The sequence below is a fragment of the Myotis daubentonii genome, chromosome 13 (assembly GCF_963259705.1).
Source record: "Myotis daubentonii chromosome 13, mMyoDau2.1, whole genome shotgun sequence".
In the NCBI taxonomy this organism is placed as follows: domain Eukaryota; kingdom Metazoa; phylum Chordata; class Mammalia; order Chiroptera; family Vespertilionidae; genus Myotis; species Myotis daubentonii.
The window spans coordinates 7,761,829-7,776,532 of record NC_081852.1 but is presented as its reverse complement, the minus strand read 5'-3'; the positions used below and the strand labels follow the sequence as shown (position 1 = coordinate 7,776,532).

The window sequence follows — 14,704 nt, the reverse complement described above, 5'->3', positions numbered from 1 at the left end:
TTTATTTACTACTATTTTCATAAACATTTGCCCTTTTAGCAAAGAATCAGTTTTCTAATTCTTTCATTGACAAATAAGAAAGCAGTAAGTGGTTTTGTTAAATGTTACTAATAACTTAATTAGAAAACTAATCCAAATAACTTTGGGCTTTCTAAATTAAAGCATTTCATAACTTATTAGGGACATTTAGCTATTAAAAGAGAGTTAATAATAAATTTCAGTAGATGCAACAGGAAGTTTTCCAGAAACTGACAGCACAACTTGGAGAGGGTATTAAATGTTTTACATCTCACTGTGTTTTGTCAACTTGGGTTTAAAGCAGAAGTTTATATTAAATCACTTTAGAGATGACTTGCACAATTCTGCTTTCTTTTTTTTTTTTTTTTTTTTTTTTTTTTGCATGCCAGAGAGAAAGTAGGAATGAATAGAAAAACTCTTTTTTTTCTAAATGAAGCAACAAACATAAGACCAGTTTTCACCATCAGAATTCAGTGTGGATCTTTGAACTCTAGAGGCCTATCTGCTACTTTGGGGCATTGTCACCAGATAATAATGGAAGGGCAATCCCACAAAGTGCTTGATTACTTCTGCAAACAGTCTGCTTCATCTAGGCTCCACTCGTGTTATTGGACGACATGTGGCCTATAAGTAGAGTTGGTTTTTAAAGGAAAAGTCAGTCTCCTTTTAGCTGATGCTGTGAAGCAGTGTTTAATCCCCTGAGAGATCAGCTGGGTGACATTCTAGAGGAGAGTTATTTTTGTGATTGGGAAGATTTATGACTCCAGCTTGCAGAAGTGGCAAATAGCTTAGCAAGGGAAGAGAGAAATCATCTGTGAAAAGCTGCATTTAGCCATGGTTAGACTCATTCAGGTAAGATTAAGTAATGAATGTATTTTGTGGAGGCTTTGGGATCAGAAATTTAACAAAGTGAAGAGACCACCCCAGCAGGAAATCACTACCATTTTAAAAATTGATTCATTTATTGATTTTTTTTATTGCTTATCACCAAATTTAGAAGGGGCTTGTTATTAAACCAGAGCTTGATTAACAAAATCAATCAATACTTGCTGCTGATATATCTAGGAAGTTCAACATCTGATCATTTATAATCTTTTCTTGAAATGTGTCACTACTTTACAGAAATATTAGTTCAAGTGAGTTTTCCCCTAAGTTTCTCAATATGTAGAATCAGAATAACCAAACAGATACCTATTCTAATCTTCTGTTTTACACATAAGAAAGAAAACTACAATCTGCGTAATTCTTTCATTTTATATTGCTTCTTTTGTTGTTCTTAATCCACACCCAAGGATATTTTTTTTCCATTGATTTTTTTTTTATAGAGAGAGTGAAAGGGAGGGAAGGAGGTGGGTGGGGCGGAGAGAGAGAGAGAGAGAGAGGAAGAGAGAGAGAGAGAGAGATGTGAGAGAGATAGATGTGAGAGTGATACATTGATTGGTGGCCTCCCATATGCACCCTGACCAGGCTGAGGATTGAACCTGAAACCCAGGTACCTGCCCTTTATTGGGAATTGAACCTAAGACCCTTCTGATGCTTGGGGCGACTCTCTAACCACTGAGCACACTAGCAAGGGCTTATATTGCATTTTTAAAAAGCAAAATCAATTTATTAATCTTACAGTTATTTTATTTTTTAAATATATATTTTATTGACTTTTTACAGAGAGGAAGGGAGAGGGATAGAGAGTTAGAAACATCGATGAGAGAGAAACATCGATCAGCTGCCTCCTGCACACCCCCTTACTGGGGATGTGCCCGCAACCAAGGTACATGCCCTTGACCAGAATCGAACCTGGGACCTTTCAGCCCGCAGGCTGATGCTCTATCACTAAGCCAAACCAGTTAGGGCAATCTTACAGTTATTTTAAAGATAAAAAATCATCTAAATAATTGTTTTCATTTGTAGAGGTCTTTCTACATGAATATTTAGCTTCATATATATCTGTTCAAAAAGTACCTATAATTTTGTATTTTACCTATTTATTTTAGCCCTATATTATCAATATTTTTCATACTTTCTAATAATCTTCATAATAATACATTTAATAGGCATAAAATCTGTGGGATTGATATACTGTGACTTAACTACTGTTTTGAACAATTAGGTGGTACCAAGTTTTTCTCTATTGTACATATACATACTATAGTAATAAACAACTTTACACAGTTGCTATTTAATAAAGTAGCAAGAGAAGTTTATAAAATTGATGAACTGAATCTAAGGATAGTTTTAAGACTATTAATAATATTTTATTATCTTCCAAAAGATTCTCTTAAGTATAGTTGGTATACAGTATTATATTAGTTGTAATACTTTCAGGTGTATAATATAGTGATTCAACATTTTTATATCTTACAGTGTGATCACCCCATTAAATTTAGTAATCATCTGTCACTGTGCAAACTTAACACATATGTCCCCATGATTCTTAAGGGATTTTTTATGTTATGTTTGTTGTTTTTTCTTTCCTTTTTAATTTTTTTGTTGTATTTGTTTTTAAGAAATCACAGTATTCTAAAACCTCAGAAAATCAGTATCAGTACCAACTATATTACTTTAAGTTAAATTATTATTCCTAATTAAATTATTAATCTAGCAAGTAAAATAATATGTTTATAGTATAGTAAAAGACATAGTTTAATAATATCTACTTGAGCCTGCTAAAATTAATGTTGCAGACTGAGTTTTTACAAAAGTGTGTGTGTGCTCATGCGCATGGGTGCATGGATATTTGTGGTACACTGTTCCTGAGGACCATCTATTTCCTGGACTCATTTCTGGGCCTGTAGGTTCTCACATCAGTTTTCTTTTTTTCTTAATATATTTTTATTGATGTCAGAGTGGAAGGGAAAGGGAAAGAAAGACAGAAACACCAATGATGAGAATCATTGATCGGCTGCCTCCTACACGCCCCCTACTGGGGATCGAGCCTGCAACCAGGGCATGTGCCCTTGACCGGAATCGAGCCCGGGACCCTTCAGTCCACAGGCCGATGCTCTATCCTCTGAGCCAAACCTGCTAGGGCCAGTTTTCTTTTTCTTTTTTTCTAATATATTTTTATTGATTTCAGAGAGGGAGGGGGAGAAGGAGATAGAAACATCAGTGATAAAGAGAATCATTCATTGGCTGCCTCCTGCACTCCCCCTACTGGGGATTAAGCCCCGACACCCAGGCATGTGCCCTGACCAGGAATCAAACTGTGGCCTCCTGGTTCATAGGTCAACACTCAACCACTGAGCAATGTGGGCCAGGCATCACTTCAGTTTTCTTTATTTCCTTCCTACGTCTCTATCTTTACCACTTCCTGGTTGGGCTCTAGGTTTTTACTCTAGATATCAGTATTTTCCTCCTGCCTCTTGTTTCTTAAAGGGTTCATTGGTATCTTCTACTTACTGTCCTGAGATATAAATGCTTCCCTTTTTCCAAATTTAAAGTTGTTTATTAGTAAAAAAAATAAAAATAAAAAATAAGTAGCTCTGTCATTGGTGAAGGTCATATCAGGATGTGATTAAATTTAAGCTGGATTTCTATTACTCTTACTGTTCTGATTACTCGCCTCAAGTGGCTCTGGGCGGGGAAAAAATAAAGTATTTGTTGCCAGTGTGGAGCTCTTGAGAACTCCTGGCACCTTTCCCCATGAAGTAAGAACTTGGCAGTTCTTTTAAGGTCTCTATCCTTACCCGATGGTTGTTTCTTACTGAAGTAGCTCAATTACTCCTGTGAAAGGAAAGGACTCCCTGACAGTGACGCTGCCCTGGTTTCTAGCGTTTGAGGGACCCTGTCCTCGCTGGAGAAGGAGCATGGTTGTCCCTCTTCAGGGACGTTAGAGGGGCTTGCTGCTTCTCTCCTCTTTCTGACCTTGGAAATGCTTGGCTCTAACAGAATAAAAGAATTTTGTAATTATTTATTACAAACAGTTTTTTTTATATCTAATTATCATGTAATTGTTTTATATCATTTAATTTCTGATTATCTTTTTAAAGTTGTATTTGATAAAAACACCAAATGCAGGTTAATTTCAGTCATATAGTTTGTTTTAGTTGTGGCTGTTTTTTAGGATAGGATTTTTTTTGGTAAAATTGGTTAATACTTTATATTAGATTTTGCTTCTAATCTAAATATTTAAAATTCTGTTGTTAGGCTTTTGTTTCAGGAAGCTATTTTTGTTCCTTAAAGAAAAGTTAGCTCAGATATGTAGAGACAGCAGTGAGAAGAGACTAAAGCCAGTCTGACATGTAGAACAGAAATGACATGAACAAGGAAGCTAAGAGGTCTCCCTCTTCAGCGAGGCCTGGCAGGAGAACTTGACAGGCAACCAAACCTACATCTACTCTGACAGAGTGTGCTCCCTTTCTTCTTGGCTTAAAGGGAGGGAGAGAATATCTTTCAAGAATCTGCTAAAAAAAAAAATGTTGCTTTTTGATATGTTTTACCTGAAAGGGATTTTCAGAAGCTCCATGCACCTAATTTTACAGGTCATTTGTGAGTTCTGGTGTAAGCTCTGCACCACATCATTGAATAATGGTGTGGTGAATAATTACAGCTTATAATTAGTATCTGTCAGGATTTACAGCCTAGGAGGGGTGCAAGGAATTGCCTTGTTAATCCATCCAGACAGTGGATGAAATTTTTATACCTTTGTGGAAACTTCACAGAACAATTGACTATATATCTGTGTGTGGATTTCATAGAGCATCTTTCTTTATATTTGGTTTTTCTCTGGGAACATCTGTCACAGGTCATTTTTTATTTTATTTATGATTATGCATAAGCTAATTTTTGGCTTTGGTTCTTACTTGAGAAAACCCAGGAAGATTTGCTTTGCTATTGTACTCAACCTCTTAATAGAGTTTGATAGTTTTAGAAAACTAAGAACCCTTAGGAAGCAGGGAGACCAACCAGGCTGATCGGAAAAAAATGGACATCAGAAACTCTGGGACCTTAAACTGCAGTCTTCTCATACAAAATGAACTGTTCATGTTATTAATACTTGGTCAACATCCTTAGGATATGTTGTTCTTTTCCCAGGTTACTGAGAAATACATTTTCAGATATTCTCGTTTAAAACAGCTTGAAACTAGAGACTCTTGGAGCTGGAATGGTTCTTGGGATTATTTTGTAACCAGGTGTAGGAATCCCTTTTATAATATAGTTGCTTTCTCATTGTTAAGCATTCTAGTGGCAGGAGGCACATTAAAAAGCTATTCACAGTTATTAATCTAGTTCCAATAATTCAGAGAGAGTGCTAAGAAAACATAATAGTAATTGCTCTTTACCTTAATGAAAAAAATGGTGTTCAAAAGCCTTCAAATAAAGCAGTGTTTCCCGTGCCTTTCCTATCTTTAGTTAGTTCCTGGTAGTGTGTCATTGTGATGCTATCAGCTCTTGAAATGTCTCTGATATTTTCATTTCTATGTCTTTGAATTGAAAAAAGAAACTGAGGCCCATGTTGGGTTAAGGCGGGGTGGGGAACCTTTTTATCTGCTGAGGGCCATTTGGATATTTATAACATCATTCTCAGGCCATACAAAATTATCAACTTAAAAATTAGCCTGCTCTGCTTGGTCAAACATTTAATTAACTCACCCCTCATGCCTTGGAGGGCCGAGCACATGGTGTCGCAGGGCTGGTAAGGCCCGCAGGTTGGACATTCCTCACCCCTGGCTTTAAGGCTTTCATTTGCCCAGCATCAAAGCAAATAAGTATTAGAATTAATCATTTCTTACTCTCTTTCTTGTATAATCCCACAACTTTTTGTTTTTCCCTTTATTTTGTCCCCTAAGGAAAAATAGAGAGATAATGTAAGCTTGCTAATGGTTACTGCTCCAGTCCATCTAGTTAGAAAGACTGCTGGTGTCCAGTCACTCATGTGCTTTGATACTTGTTTAATCCTGCAGGCTTACTGTGGATTTCTCCGTCCTGGGATTTCTTCAGAGAATCTTTCTGCAGTGGCCACGGGAAACTGGGGCTGCGGTGCCTTTGGGGGCGATGCGAGATTAAAAGGTGAGTGGACACATTGTTATAAGAAGGATAATAGCATTCTGACTAGGGAGAAAAGTTAGTCCTTCAAACTGATTTTCTATCATAATAAAAGACCACAAAGATCTAAGAGAGGAGAAAAAGAATACTTGACACTATCCTCTTTTTTATTTACTGTTTCCCTTCAGAGGTTACTTATTTCTCTGATCTACCATGTTCTTTCACGGAAGTGATTTTTATGTGTGTTCAGAGCTGTTTTGTTGACTCAGTCATTCATTTACCAAACTTATGGGGCATTTGCTGTGCTCTTGGCCCAGCAAGATTGGGCATCACCCAGACAGACAGGAAGGTAGATACTGAGGTTTCTGGCCTCAAAACCATGCTCAAGACCAGGCACTGGCTGGCTCTGAGAATATAAAAGTGGGTAATATGTGGTTCCTGCTTTGGAATTCACAGTTTAGCATATGAGAGAGGCATAGGCAAATGCAGCACACAGTGATAAGTGCTTTACTAGGGTGCACAGTGTATGGGAGTAGTGCTTGGGAGAGCTGCATGAATGGCATAGATAAGGAGGCATTTGGGTACCCAAGAAAGATAAACAATTCCTGAATTTTATTGTTTGTGTATAAAAATCACAAAACCTGATCAACAAAGCTTTTGGCCATTTACCAGATTATGACATGTCCTCTACTCTCAAAAGTATCAGTTATAGAAAATAGTATTATATCATTACTTAGGATGGTTACTGGTCTTGTCAATTCAACTGGTCTGACACCAAAACCAACTGGGTGTGCTGCAATGCAATCCTGACACTGAATACCTGGAGTTAGTGCAGACCTCACAGGATAAGGGCGAAGTCCTCCACAAGACCACCCCTACTTCAGACTCTAGCCAAATGTCTGAGGTGGGGGTGGGTGTCCTCCAGGCCACACACAATTCTGACCAATTGGCTACAAGTTGAGAGGTGTCCACGATTCCCCTTGTCTAACAGTTCACTAGAGTGACTCACAGAGCCAGGAGGGCACTATTACAACTTTATTAGAAAGGGTACATAATGGTGAGATCTGGGAGAGAACACAGAGCTCCCATGCCCGCTCCCTGTGGTGTCGGGGCACTCTCCCAACACATCAAGGTGTTTGCCAACCAGCAAGCTCCACGGACCTTTGGTGTCCAAAGTTTTTATTGAGGCTTCCTCCATGGGCATCATTGATTGGGACATTGGCCACATCATTTTCAACCCTCTGTTTACTCCCTGAAGTTCAAAGGCTGAAAGTCCCAATGCTGAAGCTATCCCGGGGCCCAATAGGAATCACCTCATAACAAAGATACTGTCACTCAGGAACTTCCCAGGGCTTCTGAAGCTTCTGCTACGAACCCAGGACCAAGGCCAGGCAGAGTCTTTGTTCTACTACATTTATCAAGTTAACAAGAAAACAAAGCAAACACTAAATGGCCATCTGGCCTTGATGGCCAAAGGAGAGATAGACAAAATCCATCTTGTTGGGAGTAAAAGAGTTGAGCTGTCATAAATGAGTCTCTTATTTTTATAAAAAATAACACATTTATGCCCTAGCTGGTTTGGCTCAGTGGATAGAGTGTCAGCCTGTTGACGGGAGGGTCCCGGGTTTGATTCCAGTCAAGGGCACATGCCAGGGTTGTGGGCTGGATCTGCAGTAGGGGGCATGCAGGAGGCAGCCAATCAATGATTCTCTCTTCATCATTGATGTTTCTATCTCTCTCTCCCTCTCCCTTCCTCTCTGATATCAATAAAAATATACTTTAAAAAAAAACACACTTATTATTATATTTTAAATTCAGAAAATTATCCTGATGTTTGTGAAAATCACCAGGATTTACTGTTAACATTTTGGTGACCACCCTTTCAGATATTTCTATGTAATAATCTATGTAACCATTTGACATTAATAAGATCACACCATATAGTCTATGCTCTAAACTGCCTCATTTTAAAAACATTACAGTCTCATGGATGGCTTTCAACACCAACAAATGTAGACCTGCTGTTGACATTTTTTTGTAGCTAAATGCTTGTCTGTTGTATGTACCTATATACTTAATTTATTTCATCAATTCTCCATTGTACACAGTTGATTTATTTTCTTTATCTTATATGAAAAGCAATACTGCAGTATATAATTATATATGCTACATATAATTGTTTTATTATGGTTAATTCCTAGAAGTAAGATTAATGACTCAAAAGATGTTTGTATTTTATATTTTTATACTTATTGCAAATTTCCTTCTGAATTACTTTGTCTTCCTTTGCACAGGCATGCTCACAAAGATGAGATTGTCAATCGTTTTAATTTCTCTGAAATTCAACATATTTCATGTGTTTATTGGTCATTTTTATTTATTTTGTGAATTGTTTTTTCATGTCTTTTGCTCATTTAGCTTGTAAGGAGTTATTTTGATTTTTCATTTGCTCTTTCTATATTAAGAAATATTAATTATTTAACTGTCATGTTGCAGGTATTTTTCTTAGTTTTTTTCCACTTATTTTCAGCCTGTTGGGTTGTTGTCATATGAAGTTAATTTGTACATGTTTGCAGTTTTGTGATGTATTTAGAAAAATCTTACCTATTTTTTTATTCTAAAGACTTCTGCCCACATTTTCTTCAACTCAACAATTTCATGTTATTTTCAGTGTTTTGAAGTCTATAGAAAAAAATTTCTGGGTTTTATTTTATGAAATTCTTTATCATCCTGAATTTGAGGAAACCTGTTTTTCACTCTGGACTTATTGATCTTATGACAGACACTTTTTTTCTGTTTTTCTTTGAAGTGAAATGAATGAGTGCATTTGTATCATCAATCCAGAAGCCACGTCTGCCATAAGCCTTGGTTGTTTGTGCTGGACCATTTAGGAAGCTTTATAAATGTGTTTCTTCCATTTCTTTCTTTATGGCATAAAGCTTTTCAGACTGCAGATTGCTTCTGCTGGTGACTATCAAGTATAGTATTTAAAGATTTTCATTATGTAATTCATTTTCTCAGTTATTGAGATTTAAAACTTTGGAGTGACTTTTTAAAAAATATATTTTTATTGATTTCAGAGAGGAAGGGAGAGAGAGATAGGAACATCAATGATGAGAGAGAATCATTGATTGCCTGTCTCCTACACACCTCCTATTGGGGATCGAGCCTGCAACCCAGGCATGTGCCCTTGTCTGGAATCGAACCTAGGACCCTTCTGTCCGCAAGCTGATGCTCTATCCACTGAGCCAAACCAGCTAGGGCTGGAGCAATTTTTTAAAATCATTCCCTCCCCTTTATTTGCTTGAATAATCATTAAAGAAAATTAGAAGTAATCATAGTGTCCTTCAGTGAGGGATTATTTACTAAAACTAATTTTGAAAAGAAGGTGCCGGGGTCCAACCCCAGCAGGTCCAGGGGTCCCCAAAGGTGTGGACGGAGTCGGTGAAGAAGGAATGGTCTCAATCTCCAGAGAGGTTCTGCTTAGGCTCTCCAGCGAGGTTCTGTAGCCATGTTCCCTCGCTAGGTTCTCCAGCCAGGTTCTGTCCAGGCTCTCCAGTCAGGTTCAGTGTCCAGGTTCCAGTCAGGTTCTCCTGCCAATCTCTGTAGTCAGGTTCAGTCCAGGATCCCTTGCCATGTTCTCCCGCTAGGCTCTGTCTCTAGGCTCCGAGGCCAGTCCCTCTCCAGGATCCTCCGGCATGCTCTCTCCAGCGAAGTTCTTCTGTCTCTAGGCTCCGTGTAGGCTCTGTCTTCTTGATTCTGTTCTAAGTTCTGAGTCTTTCTGTCTGGTTCTGTGTTCTGAGTTCTGTGTCTCTGTCTGGTTCTGTGTTCTGAGTTCTGTCTCATGAGTTCTGAGTCTTTCTGTCTTGTTACAACTGTATTTATACCAGTTGATTTAATCCTATCAATCTCTATTACAAAGGTTAGGGCGTTTCTTATCTCCATTCCAGGGAGAAAAGATTATGTAGTTTAAGCATGATTGTTCGTAGTTAAAGGGATTAATTACCCGCCTGGCACTTAGTTGAGGGGTTTTATTCCCTCCCTAACTTCAGGGGAAAATCCCTACCTGGGGATTCAACCTTTCTCGGAGAGGTGACCTTGGTTAAAACACAGCGCCAAGAAGGTGAGCAAACATATTAAGAACCGTATGCCATATATGCCAGGTCCCTTGAAACAGCACGGATGGACCGGCTCCCGGCAAGAAGGAAATTATGGTACATCTATGTAATGAAATATATGCAGCCATTATTATCTATTGCTGAAATATCACTGATGACATGGAAGGATTCTTTTGGAATCTGCCAAATTGGGGGGAAATGTACTGTATATGTAATATAAATCACTTTTTAAATTAAACTATGAGCATCAAGTATGATACACAAATTTGAGATTCTCTATGTTTATCTGTATGTGAAGATTAACTTAATTAGCCCTAACCAGTTTGGCTCAGTGGATAGAGCGTTGGCCTGCGGACTGAAAGGTCCCAGCTTCGATTCCGGTCAAGGGCATGTACCTTGGTTGCGGGCACATCCTCAGTGGGAGGTGTGCAGGAGGCAGCTGATCGATGTTTCTCTCTCATCGATGTTTCTAACTCTCTATCCCTCTCCCTTCCTTTCTGTAAAAAAATCAATAAAATTAAAAAAAAAAAAGATTAACTTAATTGTCTCTGGCTGTGTGATATAGATGTTATTTTTCTTTTCAATCTGTATTTTTCTGTTGTGAGCATATAGGGTGGGCCAAAAGTAGGTTTATAATTATGGGGATGCAAAACACAGTTTATTCTTGTATTATTATTTATTAATTATTGTATTCTTTTCCATACAAACAATTGTAAACCTACTTTTGCCTCTCCTATACATTGGTTTTGTAACAAAAAAATTTCTGACAACATAGATGGGTCTTGAGGACATTATGCTAAGTGAAATAAGTGAGATAGAAAAAAAAACAAATGGCATATGATCTTATATGTGGAATCTAAAAACAAAACAAAAAAACACTCATAGATTCATACATACAAATAATAGATTGGTGGTTGCCAGAAGTGGGAGTGGGGGTTGAAACTGCTAAAGAGGGTCAAAAGGTACCAACTTCCATGCCTGGCCAGTGCAGCTCAGTGGTTGAGCATCGACCTATGAACTAGGAGGTCATGGTTCAATTCACGGTCAGGGCACATGGGTTGTGGGCTGGATCCCCAGTAGGGGGTGTTCAGGAGGCAACTGATCAGTGATTCTCTCACATCATTGATGTTTCTATCTCTCTCTCCCTCTCCCTTCCTCCCTGAAATCAATAAAAATATGTATTTTTTTAAAAGGGTACCAACTTTCAGTTATAAAATAAATAAACTATGGAGCTACAATGTACAGCATAACAACTATAGTTAATAATACTGTATTGTATATTTCAAAGTTGCTAAAAGAGTAGATTTTGAAAGTTCTCATCACAAGAAAATAAATTTTTGTAACTATGTATGGAGGTGAATGTTAACTATACTTACAGTGGTGATCATTTATTTCTCAATATATACAAATATCGAAACATTATGTTGTATACCTAAAACTAATATAATGTTATAGGTCAATCATATTACAATTTTTACAAGTCAGCCATCAGAATAGTATAAGCTCCTCTTTTATAAGCCCACCTTCTCATTGGTCACATCACAGACATGAGCAAGGGGACATGTAAATCCTAGATTAATCTCCAAGGGAGGAGAGCACCAAGAAAGATGTTTGCTAATGAACTCACGTTAGGGATATAGAGCAGGTGCATAAAGAATTAGAGGTTCTCATCCAATTCAGAGTATTGATAGATGACACAAATTTGGGAGCTAAAACCCCTGAGAGCAGTTAAACACAGGCCAATGTTAACATTCTCTGCTGCCATCCTTAGCGGTCCCCAGGTCTCACTCACCCTCTCATGAAGTCTCTTCTGACCTATCAGGTGCTCTCCCTACCTTACAAGAGAAAGGAGGGAAAACGGGGTGGGGGGGTGGGGGGGGGAGAGATATGTAAATCCTTAAACTTGTATTTCTCTTAGAAATAAGGCAAAAGTGTTTTTAATATGTGTGTTGTCCAATTGTATATGAGTTTTACAATTTATAAAAACTTAATTTTGAACTGCTGTCATATATTATATTTATAGCTAATAAGAGAATATTTTTCACATATTTACTCATTCAACAAGCACTTATTAACAACTTTCTGCCCCAGGCAACCAGAGGATAGGAAAGAAGGGACATGGGGAAGAGAGATTCCTTGTCTGGAATCGAACCCAGGACCCTTCTGTCCGCAGGCCAATGCTCTATCCACTGAGCCAAACCAGCTAGGGCTGGAGCGAATTTTTGATCATTCCCTCCCCTGTATTTGCTTGAATAATCATTGAATCATTTGCTTGAATACAATAATTAATAAATAATAATACAAGAATAAAGGCTTGGTGCCTGTCCCCCGGCAGCAGCCAGTGGCCTCCTGCACACCGGTGCGACCAAAGGGGCACTCTGACCTCCCCTAATCCCCATCTTTCTGAGCACCCTGCGGAAACGCTCTGAGTGACCGTGAACTCTTCTTATTTTGGGGGCTCCTAGCTGTTCCAAAGTGACCCCTCAGTCCATACTTGACTTTTAACATTTTGTTAGTTTTAACTGATTTATTCTTATCCATTTCTATGGTGGCCACCTCTTTTTTTCTGTGTTCTTTCAGCAATTATACTATCTGTGTCTCATCTTGTCTTGAAAGGAGCTTGTCATACTTCAGTTACTTTGCAAACTCGGCTCCCTGGTAGACTCAGGAAAAGTTAGGATTCTGTAGCTCACTTGGCCTTTTCTCAATATTAAGGTGGAAGCAATGTGGTTTTTTGATGCTTTATTTATCTCATCTCAGTGGAGACTGTGGAGAGGGCTCCTGCCCTAAGTGTACCACCTGGCACCCATGAGATTTTTAGGAGGTAATTTAAAACCATTTCTGAATGGTAGTTGTGTTTTTTAATGTTTCTTTTATCCCTTATTTCAGATTTTATTGCATGGTATTCAAAGATGTAGATAATATTATTTCTACTTTTTGCAGAGTTTTGAGCTTTTCTTTGTGGCCTAACATAGTCAGTTGTTGCAGATATTATGTTGGCAGTTGAAAGTTGCCTCTGAATGGTGTAGCACTTATTCTATGTCTATTAGATTCTACACCATTAGATCAGACCTTTATCATTCTAATTTTGTTGCTTTGCTTTGTGAAGGGATTGAGTGCAGCAAGAACAGTAGAGCGGTGACTAAAGTTCTTTTTGTTTTATTGTGTTTTTGTCTATTTCTTTTTGCATTTCCTTCAGTGTTTATTTTTTATGTCTCCATATTGTATTACCTAACTTGTGGGAGACTATGCCTTTGCTAGTTTAGCATAATTAAAATGTATCTTGATGTTGACTTTCACTACCCAAAAGTGACTTGCAAATACAATATTTCTATTTAACAAACTTATTCAACAACCTCTGTGTGCCTTTCGTTAGATTACAGTTTTGCCCATTTTTTTCCATTTTGCATATTTTTAAACTGTCTATATCTGGCTAATTTCTTCCTTTTCTTTAAGACTCCACTCTAGTGCTAACTATTCCACAAAAATCCCCCTTTCTCACCCACCCCACTCCCCCACCCTGCAAAATAGTTCTGTGTTAGGGTTCTTTCAGTTACAAAAGGCACTCGTGTACCTTATCACTTAAGTATGAGAGGGAATTTTATTGGCTGATGTGGCTGAGAGGCAGTGTAGAGTTGGCATCCCGAGATCAGATGCTTCCTTTCGTGTGTGTTGTTTAAAGATGATGGGCCTCGTTCTCTTCTTGCATTGGTCATCTCCACGTGGCAGGAGCCGTGACCGAATAGTTCCAGGCCTGCAGTGTTGCAGTTGAGTCCCTAAGGTAAAGGGGACTCCTTTAATTAAAAATTCTGTGGAAATATTCTAATTTGACCAACTTGGATCAGCTTCCCCTCCCTTGGACCAAATCATTGTAATCAGGGAGTCATTAAACACTGAACACATCCCCTAATGACGTTAAGAGGATATCCAGTTGAGATTATATATATATATATATATATATATATATATATATATATATATGTATGTATATATATGTATATATATGTATATATATGTATATATATGTATATATATGTATATATATATTTACATTAAACAAAAAGTTTTCTGAGATTATAGAAATGTATATAAATTTGTTTTCTTTCATAATTTATATCCCATTTATATCAAACCTAGATGATATCTTTACTAGTTATTTTGCTATTTTGGAATCAAGCTAGCTAAACTCCAGAAAAACCAATATTCTAGAAAAGGTTGGAACCAGCACAATTCTGATAAATCATTTGCTACCATGCTGTGGTTGGCCTGCCTATCCTTTTGGCTGGCGTTTGTGGGAGGTCTGGTTGTGGAAGTGGGAAAGGGGTGCCTACTTAGACATGGAAGGTAGAAAAATAGAATTATGGGCCAGGTCACCCCGGTTTGTCTACCACAGGTTCCTCTTTCTTTGTTATCTTTTGTCAGAACACATCTCCATTTATCTTACAGCCTTGCACCTACACACTTGAGAGGCATTCCTTTCTTAATCTTTCTGCATTGTTCTCTTCTATGGATCCAGGCCTAGGATGGGGTCTTGTATGATAACTGCATTCATAGTGACTAGAGGTAGCGGAATAGTTGTTATGAGT

The 14,704-nt window shown here is 37.9% G+C and overlaps 1 protein-coding gene across 4 annotated transcripts in view; it reads left to right on the top strand.

The window, feature by feature from the left end:
• Window positions 1-14,704, top strand: part of PARG (poly(ADP-ribose) glycohydrolase) — a 182,060-nt gene that overhangs the window by 156,688 nt on the left and 10,668 nt on the right. For all 4 annotated transcript variants that reach the window (XR_009448338.1, XM_059662103.1, XM_059662102.1 and 1 more), the window contains exon 16: window positions 5,919-6,024. Coding sequence is in view for 3 of the 4 variants with exons in the window: in XM_059662103.1 (XP_059518086.1) it covers window positions 5,919-6,024 (106 nt within the window). In the remaining variant the exon portion in view is untranslated. The remainder of the gene's footprint in view (window positions 1-5,918; window positions 6,025-14,704) is intronic.